The sequence below is a fragment of the Martes martes genome (genome assembly GCF_963455335.1).
Source record: "Martes martes genome assembly, chromosome: 13".
NCBI classification, from domain to species: Eukaryota; Metazoa; Chordata; class Mammalia; order Carnivora; family Mustelidae; genus Martes; species Martes martes.
The window spans coordinates 63,536,635-63,563,150 of record NC_137901.1 but is presented as its reverse complement, the minus strand read 5'-3'; the positions used below and the strand labels follow the sequence as shown (position 1 = coordinate 63,563,150).

Below are 26,516 nucleotides of genomic sequence, written 5' to 3'. Positions count from 1 at the left end.
TTATTTATTTGAGAGACGGGGTGGGGGGTATCAGGCACTATTCCAAGCATTTTACATGTATTAGCTTGTTTAATATATGAACCATGGAATGATTAAGTAACTGGCCCAGGGTAACCCAGGTAGTCAGCTGGGAGCAGGATTTGAATCCAAACAGTCAGCTTCAAATTTTGAGTTGTTCAAATTATACCTCAGAATAATACAACATGACAGTATAGGGGTGGGGGATGAAAATCTACTTATGATGAGTCACAAAAGGCACTAAACCTTGACACTTCTCCTTTAGCTTACCCTAAGATGGACTTCACCCACCAACCTAGAATCTAGTATATGTCCAACGTGAGGGATGCAAACGGCAAAAATGAAATTCCATTGACAAAGGAATCTAAGTATAGGTTTGTATTGCCTGCGTCTCCCTTCTTGGACATGCTTTCCTGTCTCTCCAGTTCCAGGGGTGGTGCTACCAATAACCGGGCACCAATAGCCTGGTGTTTTTCTCAATAGTCAATCATATTCAACAAATATTTCAGCATCAGGTCAGGTCCAGACGCTGTGCTAGGCCCAGAAGCGAACAAGACAAACAAGATCCCAGCTCTCTGGTAATTTCATTCTAGTGCGGGGTGCAGGGCAGGGGAAACAGGTTACACGGACCTGGCGGGAACAGGGTCAGCCAGGGGGAATGCGAGAAGATTAACTAGAGAAACAGCAGAATCCGGAGCCTACTAGGTCTTCAGGCCATGCCCGGAGGAGTCTGCATTTTACTTATCACTTAAGAGCTAATGATAGCCAGATTGCACCAGACGGAAGACTTCCTAGATCACTTAATCCCTTCGATCCAACCTTCACATACCACCATTTGTGCTTGTCGAGTCTCCTGGCCACTCTGGGTCCCTTGGCCTATATCAGGCCACCTCGGGTCTAGGTCAACTGGTCCCTATCTGCTGGTCCCCGCAGCCCCCGCGGTCATCTCCTACCAGAGCCCCTTGGACCCACTCAGGCCTGTCCGCCCGTATGTCTCCCCCGGCACGGGTCCCCCTGAACCCCTCGGCCAGCCAAGTCACCTCAGTGCCACGCCTCCAAGGCCAGAGAGATTCGGCATGCTCTTTATGCTTTGTTCGCTGATCAGGTTTTCGAAATGCCGCTGCCTTTCGACTCCAGCTGTTTTCCTGCCAGAGCGGGGCCAGCCCGCAGCGTTAGCGCCCCCGGCGGCGCACCGCAGCCCAGGAAGGGAGTGGCTGCAGCCACCACCTCCTCCTCCGCCACCCACGCCACCCCCGCCTCCTCCGCCTCCTCCGCCTCCTCCCCCTCCTCCGCCTCCTCCGCTTGCTCCCGGAACGCGGGAGCGGCCGAAAGCGGCGCACGCCCCGACCGTCACCACCGTGCTCCTGATTGGCCGCGCCATGCAACGTCACGGGGAGGGCCCGGGCGGCAGCTGGGAGCCAGAGCCCGCGCGTGCGCAGATCGAGGGCACTGGGCGGAGGGGGAGGTGGCCGGCCGCTTCTCCCGCGTCCGCCATTTTGTTGCTGTGGCTCCTGGGAACGGGCTGGGCAAAAACCGCCCCGGAGGCGCGGCGCTCCTGGGAGTCCGGTGCTTCGTGTGGCGGCGGGGATCACTGCAGAGCCTTGGGGGGGCGCGGAGTCGGCGCGTTCCGGGCCAGGATTGACTGAAAGCACCCCCGGTACGCCAGGCAGCCCGAGAACCCCGGGGCGGCCTCCGCTGCGGCTCGGCTTCTCCCGTCCCGACCTCGGGCTGTGCCCTGCATTCCCCGGGCCGGCTCCCTCCGTGAGGCGGCCCCGGCGCAGGCGGGCGGCGGCGGAGGATGCTGCGGGCCCGGAGCCGAGAGGAAGGTGCTGGCTCGGCCCTCTAATTGCGCCTCGAGGTGTGCCAAGAGGCCCTTCCTTGGCCGCAAAGCCGGCTGTCGGGCAAAGGCGTCCAGAACAGACGAGAGCAGCCGCCGCCCCGAATCGCCGCAGAGCCGCGGCCCGACACCATGTCCTCCGCTAGGTTCGACTCCTCAGACCGCTCTGCCTGGTACATGGGGCCGGTGTCTCGCCAGGAGGCGCAGACCCGGCTCCAGGGGCAGCGCCACGGTATGTTCCTAGTTCGCGATTCCTCCACCTGCCCCGGGGATTATGTGCTGTCGGTGTCCGAGAACTCGCGGGTCTCCCACTACATCATCAACTCGCTGCCCAACCGCCGTTTTAAGATCGGAGACCAGGAGTTTGATCACTTGCCGGCCCTGCTGGAGTTCTACAAGATTCACTACCTGGACACCACCACCCTAATCGAGCCCGCACCCAGGTACGCTAGCGCCCGCGCTTCCCGGGCGCACAGCCGGCTCCGACCGCGGAGGAGGGTAGAGAATGGCAGGCGCTGGTTCGATTGGGATCGGAGAGTGGGGGGTGGGTATGGGTGATTGAACCCGTTTCACCCCATTCTGAACCAAATGATTTTCCAGAAGGCGTTCTGAACGGAAGAATAGTGTCAGGATCTGGGTCACTGGATGAGGGGATGCGTTTTAAATTTGTTAAACGGCGGTTGCATAGCTAAAATGCCCGCTCTTTGCCTTTAGTCACGTTATCTATTGGGGTATCCCACTAAAGTTTTTGTTTTTAAACCTTTTTTTTAGACCGCAGACTTTGAGAATCTTAAGGTAGCTGTGGCATTTCCCCCTCCCTAAAAATGCACGTACACACAACTTTACACACCATTCAAGGTTCTTGGGCTCCCTGCTCCAGTTTAAGAACTCTTGGTCTGCAGCCTTTGGAACAAATAGTCAACAAATGAAAATGCCTGAGTCTTTATAGATAGAAAACCTTTAACGGTGAAGTATCAGAACTGTATTTAAAAAAAATTAAATATCAGAACTGTATATTGATACCTTGGTGCCAGGTTTGAATTACACCAGACACCTTTTGTTTTGTAGTTACAGAAGGTGCACCGGCTTCAGCGAGGATATATTTTTGAGTTTTTATTTTGTAGTTTACCCCAAGCTGGACCATTAATAGGCCAGAAATCCATTTGATTAAATTCTAAGGAGTAATAAAGCTAGAATGTTAATAATAAAGGGAAATTTTTGAGCTACACCTTCTTAATTCTATCCTAGTTTAAGACGTACGTTTTGTACATTTGTAAGTCTTAATGATTTAGTAAAGTTAAACATCCAGGTCCTCTTTTCCAGGTAAAATGCATTATTTTATTTGATGATTTGCTTTAATTTGTCTTCAGTGTTTTATTACGTTTCTTTTATTTAAATTATGCCAAATTTGAACTGAAGAAATTTCCTGAAATTTTTTTAAATGAAAGGTATTTTACTGCCCATTTTGTTTCTTGAACTTATGTTTTAAAAGAATAGGGTGCTCATTTTTGGAATGAGGTGTTTCTGACTTTATAGATTTGCTGAGAAGATACTCCTCTGAGCTTTAACCGTTAAGAGCTATGGTAATTAAGGAGCACCCACTAGATGCGTTAAGTGTTGCTTTCCTGGAATAAGAGGAAACAAAGCCATGACAGTATAATGACTGTAAGATTAACTGCTGAACTAAATGGACTTTAAAAACTGGGAGAAAGTGATTATAAATCAAATAGTGTATAACAAAGACCTAGGCACCAAGAATCTGATTGGTGAAATTTCCAGGTCCCCAGAGATACTGGTAATTGGAGTCAACTTTGAGCACAGTATATTCTGATATGAGGGGTTGGAGAAAATATTAGAACCAGCTATGAGATTTTTAATATATTTCAGTGAATTACTTCTCCAACTCATAGAGATGAATTAATAGTATTAATTTCAGGCATTTATTAAGCCATGTTATGTGCAAGGCATTGTGCTTGCTTTGAGGTGACAGGTATTACTGTACTGCTGTTTCAGAATGTGTGAGTAAATGGTTTGATCTCCTAGAGAGAGAAAAAGGAGTATGCTGCGGTGGCTTTCATTACCAACAAAAACAACTCCACATTTTTCATACATGGGCCTTTCCAGATACCAGACATAACTTTTCTGTTTTGCGTGCCTGTCCTCCTCCCCGTCCCCACCTTGTTCTTCCTTTAGTGCAATCCCAGTAAGCAACTCATTTAATCCCTGGTAGCTGTTCCTGCCTACCTTCTCACACCTTTGTACCTTTGCTCCAGCTGTTGGTTGGGCTGCCGGCTCTAGGTTGACTGCTTAACCCCACCCCACTCCTCACCTCACCTATTGAAATCTTAACTGCTGGGGCGCCTGGGTGGCTCAGTGGGTTAAGGCCTCTGCCTTCGGCTCAGGTCATGGTCTCACAGTCCTGGGATCAAGCCCCGCATCGGGCTCTCTGCTCAGCGGGGAACCTGCTTCCTCCTCTCTCTCTGCCTGCCTCTCTGACTACTTGTAATCTGTCTATCAAATAAATAAAATCTTTAAAAAAAAAAATCTTAACTGCTGTTCCAGACCCCTCAAATAATAGGGCCTTTCCCTGACCCTCCCACTTACACGCAGGTGTAATTGTTTCTCCTCCTCTCCACTTTCTGCCCCAGGCATGTTGCTGTAATTTAGGTTTTTATATTCCACTGGTATCTCAGGACGATGATCACAATTCTGTTTGAATTTGATCCTGACTGAATTTACTTTCTTAAGCTTTGGATTTTCTCCCCCAGCCTAAAATTCGAAGATTGGTTTGATAGGTTTTCAGACTTTATAGAAAACTAGAGGTACCCTGTAAAGTCTTGGCCAAATGGAATTCAGTTTAATGCCTCTTCGCACCTCAAACAAGATCCTTTAAGTGGCTTAGGCATCAAAACTGAGCTCATTAGGCCAGAGTTTCCTACCCTTTTGCTAAAAGTTCATTTTTAAAATTTTGCTTAGTGAAAAATTAACAATTGTATGACTTCCTTGGACCTTTAGGACTGGTGTTTGTTTTCTAGTCTGATCTTTTTTATTGGAATGTTCCGCAACATTTAGTTTTATATATTTTTTTAAAAGATTTTATTTATTTGAGGGGCGCCTGGGTGGCTCAGTTGTTGGGCATCTGCCTTCAGCTTGGGTTGTGATCCCGGGGTCCTGGGGATATTCCTTGGATATTCTATCTCTCTGCCCCTCTCCAACTCCCCTTGCTTGTGTTCCCTTTCTTGCTGTGTCTGTCTCTGTCAGATGAATTAAAAAAATTTTTTTTCATTTATTTGAGAGAGACAGAGCCTGCGTGGGAGAAGGAGCATGAGCTGGGGGAGAGGCAGATGGAGAGGAGGAGGCAGACTCCCAACTAAGCAGGGAGCCCAATGTGGGGCTCTATTCCCAGACCCTGGGATCATGACCCAAGCCAAACGCAGATACTTAACCAGCTGAGTCGCCCAGGCACCCCTAGTTTTATATTTTTATTCAAATATTTACAAGAGTTATATCCCAGTGATGGGGACTGAGAACAGTGGATGGGCGACGTACTTTCTCCACAATAGAATTTCCATTTTATTGGAAGAGACAAACTAAAAAGTAGGAAAATAAATGAAATACAACATTAATAAATGCTATGAAGGAAATGAGGCTGAGCAGAGAGAATATAATAGGAGGGACCTACCTGACATAGTGTGGTCAGGGAAAGCCTGAAGCTATCTAAGGGTAGAGAAGAGGCAAGCCTTGGGAAAGTCTGGGCTAAGAAGGGAAGAGCCTTCCAGTAATAGGGAAGAGCTTACCCAAAGTCCTGAGGTCAGAAAGATAGCCGTTGGGTTGGAAGTGTGGTGCTTAAATATAGGGGTTCTATAAGAAGAGTTAGGAGATATAATGGTGAAGATAAGGCAATTGGATTTTTTTTTTAAGATTGTATTTATTTATTTGACACAGAGAGAGAGAGATCACGAGTAGGCAGGGAGGCAGGCAGAGAGAGAGGGTAGCAGGCTCCCCGCTGAGCATAGAGCCCAATGCGGGACCTGATCCCAGGACCCCAAGATCATGACCTGAGCTGAAGGCAGAGGCTCAACCCAGTGAGCCACCCAGGCGCCCCAAGGCAATTGGATTTTATTTCAGATGCCGTGGGTGCCATTGAAGGAGTTTGAAGCACAGGAGTGATCAGGAGTTGTCACTGTTATCTGGGTGCAAAAGGATGGTGGCTGATGATGTATTTGTCACAGTTCATATAGACTGATATAGAGCTGTGACTTGGAGGTGCCTGTTTTGGAGTTAATTGATGTTGCTGATGGGAGGGAGTATGGTGAGGGAAGAGAAAGGAAGAAACAAAGATGACTTGGTACATTTGTAACTTTGTGTCCTCTCAGTTTATCTTATTAATTGCTTTTTGTATTTGTCTGTGGTGTTCCTGTGGTAGGTTTTAAATTTAACCCCCAAAAAGTGTCATATCATGTCAGATGGCTTTTGTTGATTGAGTGGCCCTAAAGGATTCTTGCAGAATGTGTTTGTAATTTTTTTTTTAAGATTTTAATTTTATTTATGAGAGGGGGAGCTAGTGCCAGGGAGGAGCAGAGGGAGAGGGACAAGCAGACCCTGAGATCATGACCTGAGTCGAAACCAAGAGTTCGGCACTTAACCACCCCAGCCACCCAGGCATCCCGGATGTAGGTGTAATTTTTATATTATAGTTCTTTTTTTTTTTTTTTAATTTATTTATTTGTTAGAGAGAGCGAGCGAGCGAGCACAGGCAGACAGAGTGGCAGGCAGAGTGGCAGGCAGAGGCAGAGGGAGAAGCAGGCTCCCCGCCGAGCAAGGAGCCCGATGTGGGACTCGATCCCAGGACGCTGGGATCATGACCTGAGCCGAAGGCAGCCGCTTAACCAACTGAGCCACCCAGGCGTCCCTATATTATAGTTCTGATAGATAAAACCTCTGGTGGTTTTCACCTCCAATTTATTTGACTATAAATATTTTTAAGATCTGTTCACTAAGTTACAGTTAATATTCAGGTAGGGACTCCTGGGTGGCTTAGTTGGTTAAGCATCTGCTTTCGGCTGGGGTCATAATCCCAGGGTTCTGGGATTGAGCCCCGCATCATGGAGCCATTAGGCTCCTCAGCAGGGAGCCTGCTTCTCCCTTTCCCTCTCTGCCTGGTGCTCCCCTGCTTGTTATCTCCATCTCTCTATCTATCACTGACACATAAATAAATAAAATCTTCTAAAAAAATTCAGGTAAGTGCTGGTGTTTTTTAATTTAATGGAGGTGATTTCCAGTTTAACAACAGAATGTTTCAGAAGGTTCCTGAGTAAATTGTTTAGATATGAAAGCCATTTTCCTGTGTTTTAGAAACTGTGTTTTGCATAGCTTGCTTTGTTTATATAATTCTCTAGCTTTAGTTTATGCAGCTATATGAAGGCTAGGAGGAAAAGCTGAGAAGTAAAGTTTTTTAACTGAGGCAAGTGGACCCTTAGAGAAAATCTTTGATTTTTGTCAACAGACATTGCACATCTTGTGTACTTAGTAACACAGAACTAACATTGAATCAACAATCCCTGTCATATTCTTGAGAAGGTTACTGGTGCGGAGTTTGTTTGTTTGTTTAAGATTTATTTATTTGTCAGAGAGAAAGCGCGCAAGCAATTGGGAACAGCAGGCAGAGGGAGAAACAAGCTCCCTTCTGAGCAAGGAGCCCAGTGTGGGACTCAATCCCAGCACCCTGAGGTCATGACTTGAACTGAAGGCAGATACTTAATTGACTGAGCCACCCAGGCATCCCTGGTGCTGAGATTTTTTTTTTAAAGGCCATTTCCATGCTGTCTACTATGATAGAATAGTTGAAAAAGGATGCCCAGCTTAACCTGAGTGCCAGAAGAGGGCCCTCCCTCCTGTGAAGCAGAAGCCAAACCCTGCATGGACCAGAGGATGCCACTGGCCACATGGTCACACCACCCACATCCCCTTTTCTAAATATTTGAGGGAACTCAAATCTGGACTTCTAGAATTAGGAGTGGAGGAGATTACCAGTAATTCTGATTAGCATAGAATTTGGTACTGTGAATAAACCTTTGATTTTCCTCTTACCAGTAGTTTAAATCATCTGAATTTGATTCAGATAAGATACAAGAACATGGTCATTATGCTGGGAGGGGAAGCTTGCCCAGTTAAGAGTTGTGTTCCCAGGGCATGTAAAGTACTGGTAGCCATTTGATTTGTGACTTTTCTCTTATTTAAGACTCAAATGCAGATATATATATATTTTTAACCATAGAAAGAATTTTTTCTTTTGACCTAAAGAGTTGGACTAGATTATTTCTAGGTTTCCTTCAGGCTAAAATATTTCAGTTGTTCCTGATAAGTAAAAGGGGACAGTGCTTATTAGTGGGGAGTTCAGATTATTTTAGAATCAGAGCTAAGATCATATTAAGTAAGATGGGGTCATTAGGCATGTGGCAACTAGTCTGGAATGATGACTGAGAGCATGGATGAAACAGTGGTGAGCTGAAGAGGCTTGGACAGCAAACCAAATGGCATACAGGATTTCTTTGTCTATATAACAGAATTAAACCAGATATAGGGAATTGGGGTGCTGAAGTTTCTGTGTTTTCAGAAGGAGGGAAAAAAAAGGATAGAAACAGGAATGGGAAATGCATCCCTATGTCTTTGGCATTTTATTTTTATTAGCAGGAATTTCACTGTATTTGAGCCTACTCTAAACCAAAGCCCAGTACTAGTCTCAAGACATATAGTGGGAGTTATCTTGGGTTTTAGCCCTTGAGAAGTTCAGTATATTGAACAAGTTAAAATAGAATACCTTGGGAGCTTAAAAGCAAGAATGATCAACTGAGGGGTCAGCAAAGGCTTGAAAGAAGAGATGAGAAGGAGGGGAGAAAAAGGTGGTGGGGGCTCAGCTCTGCCTGAAGATTCTCTACCTCTGCCCCCCCCAACTTGTGACACTTTCTCAAGTAAGTCTGTGTATATTTATATATTTATATGTATACATATTTATATTATAACATAAAATTTATTTATATTTTATATTATATAAAATGTTTTATGTATTTATATTATATACAAGGATAATATAAATATATGTTTTTATATATATATATATATTTTTTAAGATTTATTTATTTGAGAGTGAGACAGAGCAAGCAGAGGGAGAGGGAGACAAGCAGACTCCAGGGAGCAGGGAGCCTGATGCTGGGCTCAGTCCCAGCGCCCGGAGATCATGCCCTGAGCCAAAATCAAGAGTCTGCACTTAACTAACTGAGCCACCCAGGCACCCCAATAAATAAGTCTTTAAAAAGAATTTTGTTTTGTTTTTCAACTTTTTACTGTGAAATACTTTCATACATACAAGAGAATATGTATATACGTGTATATAATAAGACAATTCACCAATACCCATGTGACCCCTTTATTTATTATTTTTTTAAGATTTTATTTGTTTACTTGACAGAGATCACAATTAGGCAGAGAGGCAGGCAGAGAGAGAGGAAGGGAAGCAGGCTCCCTGCTGAGCAGAGAGCCTGATGGGGGCCTTGATCCCAAGACCCTGGGATCATGACCTGAGCCGAAGGCAGACGCTTTAACCCACTGAGCCACCCAGGCACCCCCATGTGACCCCTTTAAAAAACTAGACTACCAGTACCTTTGAAATTCTCTTCTCAGAGGTTGTATTCCTTCTTTTGTGTGAGGGAAATTTTAGGCTTAGAAGATATTAACACTTAGGTTTAAAGACAGTGTTTTATCTGTGCCTCATACATGAAGCTGAGAGTGCTTTTTACCTAAAGGAGAGGAGGTTCGTTGACTAGGTAGGAAAAGCCAATTTCCAGTTAGTCATCCAGGGCCTTCCTACTCAGTACGCTGTGGGCTATAGGCATTAGACAGGGAGGAGCCTGGGTCTTAGAATATTTGAATGGGCTTGGAAAACTCTTTGTATATAAAATTTATTTAATTAAAAAAAAATTTTTTTTTATTTATTTGAGAGAGAGAGAGCGTGCACAGGCAGGGTGAGGGGCAGAGGGAGAAGCAGACTCCTCGATGAGCAGGGAGCCCGACGTGGGGCTCAGTGTCAGGACTCCAGGATAATGACCTGAGCCAAAGGCAGGTGCTTAACTGACTGAGGCACCCAGGCACCCCTCTTTGTATGTAAAATTTAAAGAGGAGTTTACAGGTGCTCTTTTACAGTCTTGAACAAATCGAAATGAGAAACAATGAATTGTTACAGTTTTATGTTACATATTATTTTGGGCTGTGGGACCTAATAGAAAGGGCAAGATAATCTGCCCTGGCATCATCATGGTTTCATGTCTACAGTGGAATTTATGTGTAATTTGCAGGGAATTTTGATGAATACAGGAGTTTAAGGGTATCAGGTGGAAGACTTTGGAATTTATGTCAGGGATGTGCGGCTGGGAGATTGATGTGAAATTTAGGGATATCTGTGCATGTACTAAATCAGGAAATGAGCCTTATTGTCATTATAGCAGTATAATGGTGGAGAAAGTATAAGCTATCCCTCCCTCATTGTCAGATTTGCATACGTCTTCTCACCAGGGATGTATTGAAAGTTGAAAAGCATGCTCTGCTCTTTTAACCCAGTAATCTAGACAGTGAATCAGCAAACTTTCAATAAGGGGGCAGATGGTAAATATTTTAAGCTTTTAGGCCATATAGTCTCTCATAGTTTCTCAACTATGCCCTTAGAGCACAAAAGCAGTCATAAACAATACTGTAAATGAGTGAGTTTGGCTGTGATGTAATAAAACTTTATTTACAAAAGCATACAGTAGGCTGAATGGCCTACAGGCCATAGTTTGCAGACTCCTAGGCCAGACTCAAGTTTTTTGTATAGCGTACTGAAGCTAAGAACGGTTCTTATATTTTTGAAAGGTTGTATTTTAAAGAAAGATAAATATATAACATAAACCATATGTGTAGTCCGCAAAACCTCAAACATAGACCAGTCTTTTAAAAAGTTTGTCAACCTCGAGGGCCCTACCAGCAAAGTTCCTGGTTTGTGCTTATAGGAATGAGCAGTGTGTCCTGTGAGTTGCGGGGAGCCTGGGAAAGGGAGCATTTTGAACCTTCGGGCCTCTAGTCTTGTTCTGATTTAGAACCCAAATATATGTAAGCCTGTCTTCAACAAAATCTTTCAATTCCAAAGGGGGCTAGTCTTCAGCTTCTAGTGCATTGCCTCCTTTCCTGTTTTCCTGCTCCTTAACAGAACTCATTCCTTCGAGTGCTCCTCGACCCTATCAGCTTCTGTCATGGCACATTAGTTACTCTTTTTGCTGTGTTTTTGTCTTCCAGTCTCTAACTATACTAAATTGGCAGTATTTTAAGAGCAAGAACTTGGTTTTAATTCATTGTCTCCCAAGTTCTCAGTATGTAGTAATTCTAGTGGATACCTGGGTAGATGAATTTCATTACTGTTAATCCCCACTGAAACTGTACTAGTGTCCTCTTAGTTTGTGTTGTAGAACTAACTGCTTTTGGGGCGCCTGGGTGGCTCATTGGGTTAAACCTCTGCTTTCAGCTCAGGTCATGATCTCAGGGTCCTGGGGTTGAGCCCTGCATTGGGCTGTCTGCTCTGCGGGGAGCCTGCTTCCCCCTCTCTCTCTCCCTGCCTCTCTGTGATCTCTCTCTGTGTCAAGTAAATAAATAAAATCTAAAACAAAACCAAACCTAACTCCTTTTAACTTTTTAAGTATACGAACAATGAAATACCCTTGGGTGGGGTCTGAGATGGAACTGTGGTGCTTTTAGTAAAGTATCTGAGATTTGTGTAGTATTACCCAAACTTCTTACAGACTGTCTATGGCCCTTGAAATAGAGGCAGGGTGTACCTTAAAGAGGGTAGAAGTGGGGAGCTGATCCAGGTGCTCAGCAACAACCAGGAACTATTGTGCATGTTTCACACATAATCTGACATTAATTCCCATGCATCCAAAAGACGCAGGGTTTATTCCTAAGGCAGCTCACTGGTTATGAGTGAGTACTCTAGAACCAGACTGCCCGAGTGCAAATCTAATAACCCTGTGTTTGCATTGGCTTCCTCATATGTAAGATGGAAATAATCACAGGATTGCTGAGAGGATGAAATAATTTAAAATCTGTATGGACTGCAAACAGTGCTTGGTACAGGTAGTAAGTGTCAACTCTTACTACTGTTGTTCCTGCTGCTACTCCTGCTATCTCTTTTTTTTTTTTTCTTAAGATTTTATTTATTTATTTGACAGAGATCACAAGTAGGCAGAGAGGAAACACAAGCAGGGGGAGTGGGAGAGGGAGAAGCAGCCTCTCTGCCAAGCAGGGAGCCTGATGCGGGGCTTGATCCCAGGACCCTGAGATCATGACCTGAGCCAAAGGCAGACGCTTAATGCCCAGCTGCACCAGAGTTTGTTTGTTTGTTTTTAAGATTTTATTTACTTATTTATTTGACACAGAACGTGAGTGAGCACAAGCAGGGGGAGCAGCAGAAGGAGGGGGAGAAGCAGACCCCCCCCTGAGATTCTAGAGGTTTTAATTCAAGCTCCTAATCACCGTGGCATAATACATAGACTGTTGTTAATTCAGTTGTCAGTATACTATATTAAACTAGGCATTTACATTTAAAAGATTTAAGTTTTGCCAAATTATGGAGACTGCCTTTTGGAAAATAGTGTGGCAGTGTGTACCAAGGGCCATGAAAATGGCTCTGTTCTTTAATCTGGAAGTCTAGGCTTTACAAAAAATCTAATACTGAGATGGTTCATTTGGTTGGGCATCTGACTCTTGGTTTCGGCTTCCACTATGATCTCAGAATCCTGAGATTGAGCCCCAGGTTGGGCTCTGTGTTGGGTGTGGAGCCTACTTAAGATTCTCTCCCTCTCTGTCTCCCCCTCCTCCCCTTAAAAAATTGAATCTCAAAAAACTATGTTAAAAAGACTTTGTGATGATGATCAAATAGGGAGAAAGAAAAACTAAATATCCAGAAACACAGGGATGCTTAATTCCTGCAGGCTCACAGACTGACATGTCATCCTGACAGAGGTAAATAAATGATCACGTAGACCAGTGATACAAGGAAACACCTGTGGTGTGGTATTTGGCAGAAAAACTGGCATGGGCATACACAAGACTCTTTTAAGAAAGCATAAAGTTTGGGTGCCTGCATGGCTCAGTCGGTTAAGCGTCCAAATCTTGATTCAACTCAGGTCCTGATCTCAAGGGTCATGAGATTCAGCCTGGCTTTGGGCTCCATGCTCAGTGGGAGTCTGCTTAGATATTCTCTCTCTCTGCCCCTCTCCCTGAGTGCGAGCACTCTCTCTCAAATAAATAAATCTTAATTTTGGCCAGTAGGAGGGGTGAAAAGGTAGCTATGATGGGGCAGGAGCTGTAGGATTTTTTTTTTCTCTTTTGTTGGAAGGGTTTTTTTTCTAAGATTTTATTTATTTGACAGAGAGAGATCACAAGTAGGCAGAGAGGCAGGCAGAGTGAGAGGGGGGAATCAGGCTTGCCACTGAGCAGAGAGCCCGATGTGGGGCTCAATCCTGTGACCCTGGGATCACGACCAGAGATGAAGGCAGAGGCTTTAACCCACTGAGCCACCCAGGCGCCCCAAGATTTTATTTTATTTTTTTAAGTAAGCTCTATACCCAACATAGGGCTTAAACTCAGAACCAGGAGATTGAGTTGCATGCTCTACCAACTGAGCCAGCCAGGCATCCCTTGTTTTTCCTTTTCTGCTGAATGTTGTAACATGGTAGCTTTTTTTATAAAGAAAAAAAATTGATTAAAATATTTAAACATAAGAGATCATGTTGTTACATGAAGTAACTTTTTAGATCATTAATTGGAGGAAAGGAAAAGACTGGACATGAGCTAATAGACGATAAAACAATAAAACGGGTGCCTGGGTGGCTTAGTTGGTTAAGCAGCCTACTCTAGATTTCGGCTCAGGTCATGATCTCAGGGTCCTGGGATTGAGGCTTGTGTTGTGTTCCCCTCTCAGCAGGAAGACTGCTTGAGTATTCTCGTAATCCTTCTGCCCCTCTACCTGCTTGCGGGCTCGCTCGCTCTCAAATAAGTAGATAAATAAATGATTTTGAAAATAAATGATATTTTTTAAAAAGATAGACCTGGGGCACCTGGGTGCCTCAGTGGGTTAAGCCTCTGCCTTTGGCTCAGGTCGTGATCTCAGGGTCCTGGGATTGAGCCCTGCATTGGGCTCTCTGCTCTGCGGGGAGCCTGCTTCTCCCACCATTCTGCCTCTCTGCCTACTTGTGATCGATCTCTCTCTCTCTGTCAAATAAATGAATGAATCTTAAAAAAAAAAAAGATAAATTGGAAAGCATAGTCAGTGGTTAAATAGGCATTTCCTATCCTGGCTTACTCTCCCTCAAGACTACTCTAGAACTGGGCTCTGGTGATGGTTCTGCAGGTATAGTCACTTCAGAGGTGCAGACTCTTTGGATGAAGCCCAGGGTTTATAACTCTGGTGTAGATTCTCTGCTTTAGAAAAGTTTAAGTGGTGGGAGGGACCAAATGGTAAAGAATTTTTTTTTCCAAAAGTTCATGTATTTGCAACTTCTCAGAACATTTCTTAGGTGAATAGAGACTTCTATACGTCTTTTGAAGAAGAGGCATTACAGACAGGGTGTACTGGAGAACAGGGACTGCACTTTTATAACTGACCCTGGGAGGGCATTCTGCAGCTTACTTGGCAAATACATGCTGATCTCCTGAGCACAGCAGAGAGGTGTGGTGGTGTCTATGGACTGACGCTTTGATGAGCGCTCTTGCTTGTGAGTTCAGGTGTGAAAAGTTCCCAGTGTTTTCATTTTGATGCTCAGATGATGATTTATGCATAAAATGCAATATGGCGTATAAACCCTTTTCTGGTTTTTGTATTTTGAGGGACACAGAAACTGAAGCCCTCGTCATTTTCTCTTTGGATGCCCAGGGAAGTGTGCAGGAAGCATGCCATAGATTACAACCAGGAGGAAAAATGTCTGACAGGGTCCTAAGGAAGGCAGCTACTGAACTTATTCAGGATTTTTAAAATAAATTCAGACCACTTGTATCTCTGTGTAAACAAAAAGTTAGTGTGAAACAGAGATGGTGTATGTGTGTGTGCACTTGACATGATTTAACAAGGTCTGTTCAGAGACAATACAAACTGCAGAACATGAAAGTGTCAGAACCTTCTTAACTACTGAGAATATAGTGAGGGAAATAATTCATCATAGAGAAGAATGGTTTACATAAAAGTTTGACAAACACTGGTATTGAGTAAGATTTTTCTATTAGAGTTAATTTTCTTTCTCTCTGAAGGTACCCAAGCCCACCAATGGGATCTGTATCAGCACCCAACCTGCCTACAGCAGAAGAAAATCTGGAATATGTACGGACTCTCTATGATTTTCCTGGGAACGATGCTGAAGATCTGCCCTTTAAAAAGGGTGAGATCCTGGTGATAATAGAGAAGCCTGAAGAACAGTGGTGGAGCGCCCGGAACAAGGATGGCCGGATTGGGATGATTCCTGTTCCTTATGTTGAAAAGCTTGTGAGATCCTCACCACATGGAAAGCATGGGAATAGGAATTCCAATAGTTACGGGATCCCAGAACCTGCTCATGCCTATGCTCAACCTCAGACCACAACTCCTCTACCTGCAGTTTCCAGTACTCCTGGGGCAGCAATCAACCCTTTGCCATCCACACAGAATGGACCTGTCTTTGCAAAAGCCATCCAGAAAAGAGTACCCTGTGCTTATGACAAGACTGCATTGGCATTAGAGGTAAATTTTACAGGGCTGGTTTTTGGGTCCTTTGACATTCAGTTTTCATTTTTTAAATTGTGTTTCTGCAAAGTAACGACTGCTCATTTAAAGTACTGTTCAGGGGAGTAAGATGACTGGGCGATTTTGGAAGATCCACTATGAATGTCCCACATGACTCTTTTGTCCTTTCCTATTTCTTGTTTCTCCCAAGGTGTAGTCTCTTGTAGTAGTTGGTTTTCTTCCCAGTAAGAATAGATGATGGTTAATAGAAACCCATGACATAGAGATGAAATCAGCATACAGGTGGACATACAGCCACTTGTACAGTTCCGTATTTCTAACATCGTGATTAATTGAGGAGAAATATGAGTAAATGTCTTAGAATTCCTCTTCAGCTAGGCAGAAGATAAAAGTTTAAAATATCTCAGACCAGGGTGCCTGGGTGGCTTAGTCAGTTACATGTCTGCCTTCTGCTCAGGTCATGATTCCAGGGTTCTGGGATTGAGCCCCATGTTGGGCTCCCTGCTCAGTGGGGAGTCTGCTGCTCCCTCTCCCCCTGCTTGTACCCAAACACTTGCTCTGTCTCAAATAAATAAGTAAATCTTTAATTAAAAATATCTCAGGGGCACCTGTATGGCTCAGTCATTAAGCACCTGCCTTTGACTCAGGTCATGGTCCCAGGGTCCAGGAATTGAGCCCTGCATCTGGCTTCCTGTTCACCAGGAAACCTGCTTCTCTCTCTCCCACTCCCCCTGCTTATGTTCCTTCTCTGACTGTGTCTCTCTCTGTCAAATAAATAAAATCTTTAACCAAAAATAAATAAAATAAAAACACCTCAGACCTTACTTACTAGATTTATTTATTTTATTTTTTTTGAGATCCTTGCAAAGCTTAGCATATAACTGTGGCTTTCTGAACCAAGAAGTCCTGAAGACCAATGTTGATAAGCCTGTTGAGGGCATAAAACTGTATCACAGAAAGTAGAAGTTTGATGAGACATCTGATAAACCCAGAGTGACGGCCATAAATGAGCACAAACCCCAGAGGAAGAACAGAAGGATTTGAAAAATAAATTTTTGGGGTGCCTGGATAGCTCGGTTAAGTGTCCAACTCTTTAAAACCTTTTTTTTTTTTTTTTAAGATTTTCTTTATTTATTTGAGAGAGAGAACATGAGAGGGGAGAAGGTCAGAGAGAAGCAGACTGACTCATGGAGCTGGGAGCCTGATGCGGGACTCAATCCTGGGACTCTGGGATCATGACCTGAGCGGAAGACAGTCACCCAACCAACTGAGCCACCCAGGCACCCCAAGTGTCCAACTCTTGATCTCAGCTTGGGTCTCAATCTCAGGCCCTTGTCGGGCTTCATGCTGGGTGTGGAGCCTACTTAAGGGGAAAAAAGATTTTTTTTTAAAATTTCATATTTTTAGAACAGTCCGGTATATTTTTCGTATTATTTTTGTAAGGTATAAAATACGTGCAGTGAGATGGGTCCTAAATACTGACATGTCAAAACATGGAATTTGGGGCACCTGGGTGGCTCAGTGGGTTAAGCCCCTGCCTTCGGCTCAAGTCATGATCTCAGGGTCCAGGGATCGAGCCCCGCATTGGGATCTCTGCTCGGCGGGGAGCCTGCTTCCCCCTCTCTCTCTGCCTGCCTCTCTGCCTACTTGTGATCTCTCTCTGTCAAATAAATAAATAAAATCTTTAAAAAAAACAAAACAAAAACATGGAATTTGATGCTGCAAATCCTAGCTCTTTCACTTGTTGATAAGTTGTGAAAATGCTTTGTGAGCTGCAGACTACTAGGTAAATAAGTATCATTATAAAATTACAGTTGAATACTCTTTGTTGGTATTATCAAATTGCATATATGTTGGAGAAGCTGAGATTAAGCTAAGGATTGTTCTCTCTGTGTTCACCCCAAGGTCAAAGTAGGGCAGGGTTGGGAGACAGCTTAGATACATGATGGAAGGATGAAGTAATGGAGTCTGTTGCCTCAAAAAAGCAGAACTTAGGGGTCCCTGGGTGGCTCAGTGGGTTAAAGCCTCTACCTTCAGCTCAGGTCATGATCTCAGGGTCCTGGGATCCAGCCCCACGTCGGGCTCTCTGCTCAGCGTGGAGCCTGCTTCCCCCTCCCTCTCTGCCTGCTTGTGATCTCTGTATGTCAAATAAATAAATAAAATCTAAAAAAAAAAAAGGCAGAACTTAACCCACGGAGCAGGCTGTCCACAGATAAAAGCTAGCATTGATTTTGTGTGTTTTTTCCATTGGTTATCCTCCATTTTCTCTAGATGAAGAGTACTGTCCAAGCGAACTACACCTGAAGGTTTGTTTCAGAGTCTGATTACTTCTCCCTCTCACATTGGCTGTAAAGAAGGAGTGAGCTGCTGAGGCTTGTGGCAGGGAACCAGGTCTAGGGAGGACCCACATGCTTTCAATGCTTCCCAGTGGAGGAACAGGAAAGAAACCATGCTGAATCCTGGCTGAGTAGGCCTTCCAGTTTTCTCATCCCCACAGAGACCTGCCCCTGCACGTGTATACACCTTTAGCCTAGTTCACACATCAGCACCCTAAAATTACACGGGGTGTTCTGGGGTCTAAAAATCTTCCTTTACATCTATTGTCTCATCGTAGGAATAGAGAGCTAGGACTCAGAGAGTTGTTGTGATTCACATGTGTTAGACACACGGGGGTCGAGGCACCCAGACAGAATTCCAGGTTTCATAGAGGAAGTCAGGAATTGGGCTCTTACTTGAACTAGGGTTTAAAGCCTCACTCCATTTAGGCCACCTGCCTGTTGACCTCCAGCTCTAAGATGTGTGTGCATTTCAGAAACTGTATCTCAGGGCGCCTGGGTGGCTCAGTCATTAAGCGTCTGTCTTCAGCTCAGGTCATAATCCCAGGGTTCTGGAATCGAGCCCTGCATCGGACTCCCTGTCCTGCAGAAAGCCTGCTTCTCCCTCTCCCACTCCCCCTCTGGCTGTCTGTCAAATAAATAAAATCTTTAAATAAACAAACAAAACCTGTATCTCCTTTACATTGCTCAGAGTGTGCATGGGGGCGGGGGGGTTGTAGAGTGGGAGACCAGGTACTATAAAGGGGATTGTTCATTTATTTTTTCCTTTTTTTAAAGATTTATGTATTTGAGAGAACGCACACATGTGCACAAGCTGGGGCAGGACAGGGGGACGCAGAGGGAGAGGGAGAATCATTGAGCAGACTGCCCACTCAGCAGGGAATCCCAACATGGGGCTCTATCCCAAGAGATCTCAGATCCCTCAGATCATGACCTGAGCTGGAATCAAGAGTTGGCTGCTTAACTGAATGAGCCACCCAGGTGCCCATAAAGGAGATCATTCAGAGCTTGGTGAGTAGATATGTGGGTAGGTGCCTTTGACTAGATGAGGATTAAGAGCCTGGTTAATGATATATATTTTAAGATAACCCACATATTTGGCCATTAGGCAGTTCTCCTTGTTTCTCAGACTCCAGAAAGAGGTCTCCATATCTGAGTCTCCTCGTGACACTGCCCCAGCTGTGTAAGTCTCATCAAAGACTTGCTTTGGTGTTTCATGAAGAGTGTAAGGGGGACCTGAGAAATAAACTTTTGCCAAATTTCATTTAATGGTATTTCTCATTCTGTATATTTAAATGAGGCTTTTGGCTATAGCATAAGTAAATAGTTCTGTGAGTTACATTATCTTCTAGAACTTCATGCTTGTCTAATCTTGTTAAAAACAACTCTCTTGAGACTTTTGCAATTAGGTTACCAGGAAAAGTATTAAAATTAAAATAAGAAAGGTGAAATAAGTAGGACAAAATGTGCCAGTAATTGAAGCTTCCTTATTTCCCTTGATGGTGTTAGTGAGAACAATGAGGGCTTAGGTGAACTTTATTTCATGAATTATTTCACACTTTTTTCATAAAACTTGACTTTCAAAAGAACATTCCTACAAGTAAAGAGATATTTTATTTTATTTATTTTTAAAGATTTTATTTATTTGGGAGAAAGAGTGCACACGCGCACATGAGAGCAGGGTGAGGGGCAGATGGAGAAGCCAACTTCCTGCTGAGTGGGGAGCCTGATGAAGGGCTCAATCCGGGGACTCTAGGATCATGACCTGAGCCAGAGGCAGACGCCCAACTGACTGAGCCACTCAGGTGCCCATAAAGAGAGATTTTAAAACAGGTCTGTGTTTAGCTATTTTTCTCTCTTGCTTACCTCTTTTCAAGAAGTGAGTTGACCCTTGGGATTTAATTTGAAAAGGAATACTTGGTACCTGGGGTGCAGAAAAGCAAGATGGTCAGGGAATGATCATGGACCTGCATTCAAGTCGTGGCTTTCTGTGGTGTGATCTTGAGCAAGTTAAATTCTTTAGAGTCTAAAGGCATCCTTGTTCTGAAAGTTGAAGTGAGTTTGTTCATGCAACCAACCTGTGAGGAACGTCTTGTAGGGTCCTACCACCAAGGTTCTTACCACCTAGTGAGAGACTAGAGAGAGAAACCAGTGGTGTGGTAAGTGCTCTAATAACACAGAGTAGGAGGGAGAGTGGGTAATGGGGGAGTAGAAGATGGAAGTGTGGGTATTTGTCTGAGAAGGCTTTCTGGAGGAGGTGACCCTTGAACTTAGTTTTGAAGGATGAATAGAAGTTAGTTGGGTGAAGTGCAGAGAGACATTCCTGGCAGAGGGAAGAGCTTATGTGAACAAGACTTAATACCTCCAAGTTTCTGCAGGTTGGTGCAAATGTGCAGTATGTTGGGCAAAAGCAGCACAAAGGAGAGGAAGGGGGCTGTTGACATATCATCAAAGGGCTAGGCTGAGGAGATGAACAGTTTTCTTATGTTGCCTTCACCGAGGCATAAAATAGCCAATTTCTCACAACTGATGGCAGTTCTGAAGTTTGCAAGCTACTTACCTTTTTACTGATTTTTAAATAATTTAAAGCAAATCCTTGAATCTCCCTCCCTATCATTATCATTCTCACACACTTGTATTCCAGTACACTTTCCTGACTAGAAAAGAATGGAAAGAACTTTCTTAGCATTGTCCTTAAGTTTGGGGCTGCACACCTGTATGATTATTTGCTGTATGAAAATTTGTATCCAAGCATCTTTTTTTTTCCCCCTTTTTTTTTTTTTTTTGACATGGTCGGGGGGGGGGGGAGCAAGCACAGGCAGAGGGAGAGGCAGACTCCCTGCTGAGCCAGGAGCCCCGTGTGGGCCTCGATCCCTGGACCCTGGGATCATGACCTGAGCTGAAAGCAACTGCTTAACCTATGGAGCCACCCAGGCACCCCTGTATCTAAGAATCTAAATGGAACTTTGGTGGAACTTTCCCCTGTGGTATGGCTTAAGAAAACAGTTGGTGAGGTGTGCCTGGCTCAGTCAGTTAAGCAGCTAACTCTTGATCTCAGCTCAGGTGTTGAACCTTGGGGTCGTGAGTTTGAGCCCCACATTAGGCTCTATGCTGGGCATGGAGCCTACTTAGTTTAAAAAAAAAGTTGGTGACAAGAGGGATCTGTGGGAATCAGAGTCAGTGGAACAGATTCTGTGGGGGAAGAATAACATTTTCTTGGCTTGCAAGTGAAACTTCAGGTGACTCAGGATGAGGAAGAAAGGCATGTTGAAGTAATGGATCATTCAGTCCACCCAGCTTTCTAATGCTTTTAGCTTTCTGTAGCATCTAAATCCATTGGCCCTCTGATCTCAGCTTGGGCACCTCCAAAAACACTTACTTGGCAAAGATTTACTGAGTACTTACAATGTGGAAGGCATTGTTTTTTGTTTTTGTTTTTGTTTTTATTTTTTAGAAAGATTTTATTTATTTATTAGACAGAGATCACAAGTAGGCAGAGAGGCAGGCAGAGATGGGGGAGAAGCAGGCTCCCTGCTGAACAGAGAGCGATATGTGGGGCTCGATCCCAGGACTCTGGGATCATGACCTGAGCCGAAGGCAGAGGCTTTAACCCACTAAGCCACCCAGGCGCCCCTTGTTTTTGTTTTTTAAAGATTATTTATTTATTTATTTGACAGAGAGTTGCGGGGGAGAAGCAGACTCCCTGCTGAGCAGAGAGCCAGATGTGGGACTTGATCCCAGGAACCTGAGTTCATGACCTGAGCGGAAGGCAGAGGCTTAACCCACTGAGCCACCCAGACACCCCTGTGGCAGACATTGTTAAGGAGATTCGAGTTCAGTAGTGAAAGAAACAAAGGTCTCTGTTCTTGTGCAAGTTCTAGAATATAGTCTCATAGGTAGTTCCTTTTAGCTCTCCACCAGGGAGAAACAACTACGAGTCCAATTCCTTTATTTGCTTAGCCCAGTATTTGGACTCTCAAGTGTGACCCTACAGTTATCCCTCTTCAGGTTTGGGAGGAGGTTGCATTTCTTTTTTTATCATACACCATCTGTACAGTTATCTGAATCTTTTAAAATCGTTATTATGTCATCTGGCATATTAATCACCCCCCTTAGTTTCATGTTAACTGCAGATTTCATAAAAGCACGATCCAGATCTTTGTACTAAAGTCGTCCTCTGCAGCCCTTCCTGATCTACGTCGCATATCTAAAAAAAGATAATGAGGTTTGTTTGGCATGACTTGTTCTTGGTTGAGCCCGTACTGCCTTCTAGATACCATCTGTTTGCTAATTACATTCAGAATTTTGTCCAGGTTTGATTTCATGCTCGCCTTTTACATTTTATAGAATCTGTCATTGTCCCTGTTTTAACAAAACCAAGAAACTTGACCCTTTGTAGGTCTACCAGTGTCCTGTGTTGTAATGTTCTGTGGCAGGTGACCAGAGTTGGACTCTCATTCCTGCTTGCCGGTGTGTTTGGTCTATACTTAGATATCTGTCTTATCAGTATAAGGACATCCTTTCATCTTTGGTGCTTGTTCTTTTTTTATGATGCTCAGAGTTCTTTGTGTGAGTTCACCACCATTCGCAGGATACTTGGTATTGCCTCCCATTGGGGTCATCTGTGATTGTGTTCATGTTTCTTCTTGATTGTCTTCTCCCCATTTTGAAACCCCTAGTCGCTGGATTACATCTGGCTTCCGGATCTTCTGAATCTTTCTAAGGCCCATGGCACCACTTCCTTCACTGACTGGCCTGGAGTTCTCAGGTTTCTACTTCAACCAGTTGGTTTTGCTTCATTGGTTAGAATTAAATTCACATTAGCAGTTTCTTCATTGCTTGTTCTACCAGCTGAGATCAAGTTGTTTGCAAAGCAAAACTAGGTTTCAGGAGTACTAGCTGTATTTTTCAGCCTTCAGGGATCATCTGTGAGTTCCTCTGGCTTTGTCACCTGTAGTATATATATATCCACAGTGATGTCAGGTCTGTACATGTTCATCATCAAACATCTGAATCAGCTCTGGAGATCTGTACAGGGTCAGAGCCTCCTAACATAACAAGGCCACTCTGTCTTACCTCCTGTCACATTCCATCAATAATCCCCCTTCTCACCAAGGTTTGTTAGAGATGCCCACAAGCTCATATTCATCTGTTAAGAATCTCGGCTTTTCATCAGGACTGGCAGGGTCCTTCTCCACCCTTCTGTCATTGATGTTTGTTAGTTTTGCTTAACAGTATCTAGTTTTGGAGCGCCTGGGTGGCTCATTGGGTTAAGCCTCTGCCTTCTGCTCAGGTCGTGGTCTCAGGTTGTGATCTCAGGGTCCTGGGATCGAGCCCTGCATCGGGCTCTCTGCTCAGCAGGGAGCCTTCTTCCCTCCCCCCTTCTCTCTCTGCCTGCCTCTGCCTACTTGTGATCTCTATCAAATAAATAAATAAAATCTTTTTAAAAAAATATCTAGTGTTATGAATTTGATTTACTCTACTTGTGTACCAAAAGTGTCTTTATTCCTTAGTCACAATGCTTTATCAAAAGTAGGAATCTTAAAAAAAAAAAAAAAAGTAGGAATCTTTAGAAAGTCCTTTAGAATTTTAGGAATTTCTTGTATTTTTAATAACATTTTTTTCTTCTAACATATCATGTTCTCATTGGGTTGTGAATTAGGATAATCCCTAAAAGACTTTTGTTCTGCTTCCTTAATGTATAATTAGGTGAGAATATCATGAAATTGAGGCCCTGGCATGGTTCAGGCAAGGCCTGTCTGAGCCTGGTCATTATGCTGACCTTAGTTTTCTGTATGTGATAGTAGCTGTTGAGTAAGAAGAACCATCAGGTAGGGGCTTCCCAGAGAGTGTTTTAGTTAGTCTTTATGGTTGTTTTATGGGGTCGGTGGCACCAGTCCCTTTTTACCCCCTTAGAACTTAAGGTTTGTGTAAATTTGTTGATAGTCTCACAGGTAATATGTGGCAGAGCTAGGACTCAGCCCACAGTCTTATTTTTAAGAAGCTTTATTGAGATATAATTTATATATTACACAATTTACTCATTTAAACCATACAATTCACTGGTCTTGGCATGTTACATTCTTTCTTTCTTTCTTTCTTTTTTTTAAGATTTTATCCATTTATTTGACAGAGAGAAAGATCACAAGTAGGCAGAGAGGCAGGCAGAGAGAGAGGGGGAAGCAGGCTCCCTGCTGAGCAGAAAGCCCAATGCGGGCCTGGATACCAGGACCCTGAGATCATGACCTGAGCCGAAGGCAGAGGCTTTAACCCACTGAGCCACCCAGGTGCCCCCATTCTTTTTTTTTTTTAATTGTAAAAGATATATAATGGAATTTATTTATTTATTTATTTTTTAAAAGATTTTATTTATTTAGTTGATCACAAGTAGGCAGAGAGGCAGGCAGAGAGGCAGGCAGAGAGAGGGGGAAGCAGGCTCCCTACTAAGGGGAGAGCCCGATGCGGGGCTTGATCCCAGGACTCCAAGATCATGACCTGAGCCAAAGACAGAGGCTTTAACCCACTGAGCCACCCAGGCACCCCTGGAATTTATTTTTAAGTGTACAATTCAGTGGCGTTAGTTACATTCATAATGGTGCAACTGTCACCACTGTCTACTTCCAAAATTTTTCATCACCCCAAACAAACTCTGTAACCGTTAAATAACTCCCCATTCCTCATCTCCTGAGGGCCTGGTAAGCCCTGACCTTTCCGTATATATGAATTTGCCTATTCTAGATACCTCATATAAATGGAATCCTACAGTATTTGTCCTTCAGAACTGGCTTATTTCCCTTTTTTTTTTTTTTTTTTAAGATTTTATTTATTTATTTGACAAAGAGGGATCACAAGTAGGCAGAGAGGCAGGCGGGGGGTAGGGGGAAGCAGGCTCCCCACCAACCAGAGAGCCCAATGCGGGACTTGATCCCAGGACCCTGAGATCATGACCTGAGCTGAAGGCAGAGGCTTAACCCACTGAGCCACCCAGGCACCCCAAGGGACTGGCTTATTTCACTTAGTATAATATTTTAAGGTTCATCCATGTGGTAGCCTGTATCTTCATTCTTTTTATGGCCAAATAATATCAATACATCACATTTTGTTTATACATTCTTTAGGTGACCTCAGAGTTATTTTCACCTTTTAGCTGTTGAGAATAGTGTTATGAACATTCATGTATGTACTTTGTTTGAATACCTGTTTTCAGTTCTTTGGGGTATATACCTAAACGAGGAGTTGCTGGGTCATATGGTAACCATACTAAACTTTTTGAGGACCCACCATAGTTTTCCACAGTAGCTGCACCATTTTATAGCAGCGTACAAGGGTTCCGTTTTTCCATGTCCTCACCAACACTTACTGTTTTTCCATTTTTAAGATTTTGACTTGCATTTCTGTAATTACTAATGATATCAAATATCTTTTCATGTGCTTCTTGGCCATTTTTTATATCTTCTTTGGGAAAATACTCGAGTCCTTTGCCTATGTTTTGTTTGTTTCTGGTTTTTTTTTTTTTTTTTTTTTTTTTACGATTTTATTTCTTTATTTGACAGACAGAGATCACAAGTAGGCAGAGAGGCAGGCAGAGAGAGAGGAGGAAGCAGGCTCCCTGCTTAGCAGAGAGCCCGATGCGGGACTCGATCTCAGGACCCTGGGATCATGACCTGAGCCGAAAGCAGAGGCTTTAACCCACTGAGCCACCCAGGTTCCCTGTTTCTGTTTTTGTTTTAAAGATTTTAGTTGTTTTTTTTTTTTTTAAGATTTTATTTATTTGACAGAGGGACAGAGAGCATGAGAGGGGAAAAGGTCAGAGGGAGAAGCAGACTCCCCGCTGAGCAGGGAGCCCGACACAGGACTCGATCCTGGAATTCCAGGATCATGACCCGAGCCAAAGGCAGTTGTCCAACCAACTGAGCCACCCAGGCGCCCTGTTTTTTGTTTTGTTTAAGATTTTATTTATTTGGGGTGCCTGGGTGGCTAAGTGGGCTAAGCTGCCTTAGGCTCAGGTCATGATCTCAGGGTCCTGGGATCAAGCCCCGTATTGGGCTCTCTGCTCAGCAGTGAGTCTGCTCCCCAACCCCCCCCCCCACCTGCCTCTCTGCCTACTTGTGATCTCTCTGTCAAATAAATAAAATCTTTAAAAGAAAAATTTTATTTATTTGACAAGAGAGAGACACAGCAAGAGAGGGAACACAAGCAGGGGAAATGGGAGAGGGAGAAGTAGGCTTCCTGCTGAGCAGGGAGCCCGATGCGGGGCTCGATCTCAGCATCCAGGGATCATGACCTAAGCCGAAGGCAGACACCAATGACTGAGCCACCCAGACGCCCCCTTTGCCAATGTTTTAATTGGATTGTTTTTTGTTGTTGAGCTTTAAGAAAAGTTCTTTATATATTCTGGATATTAAGTTCTTATTAGATACATGATTTCTAAATTTTTTTCCCTTCTGTAGGTTTTCCTTTCATTTTCTTGGTAGTGTGCTTTGATGCACATTTTTTCCCTAAGATTTTATTTATTTGAGAGAGAGAG

At 43.9% G+C, this 26,516-nt stretch overlaps 1 protein-coding gene across 1 annotated transcript in view; it reads left to right on the top strand.

Annotated features, from left to right (window-relative positions):
- Positions 1-1,453: 1,453 nt before the first annotated feature.
- The window catches only part of CRKL (CRK like proto-oncogene, adaptor protein), a 42,911-nt gene continuing 17,848 nt past the window's right edge, over positions 1,454-26,516 (top strand). The window contains exons 1-2 of the mRNA XM_080821696.1: positions 1,454-2,298; positions 15,185-15,650. Coding sequence (XP_080677822.1) covers positions 1,988-2,298; positions 15,185-15,650 — 777 coding nt within the window. The 5' untranslated portion in view covers positions 1,454-1,987. The remainder of the gene's footprint in view (positions 2,299-15,184; positions 15,651-26,516) is intronic.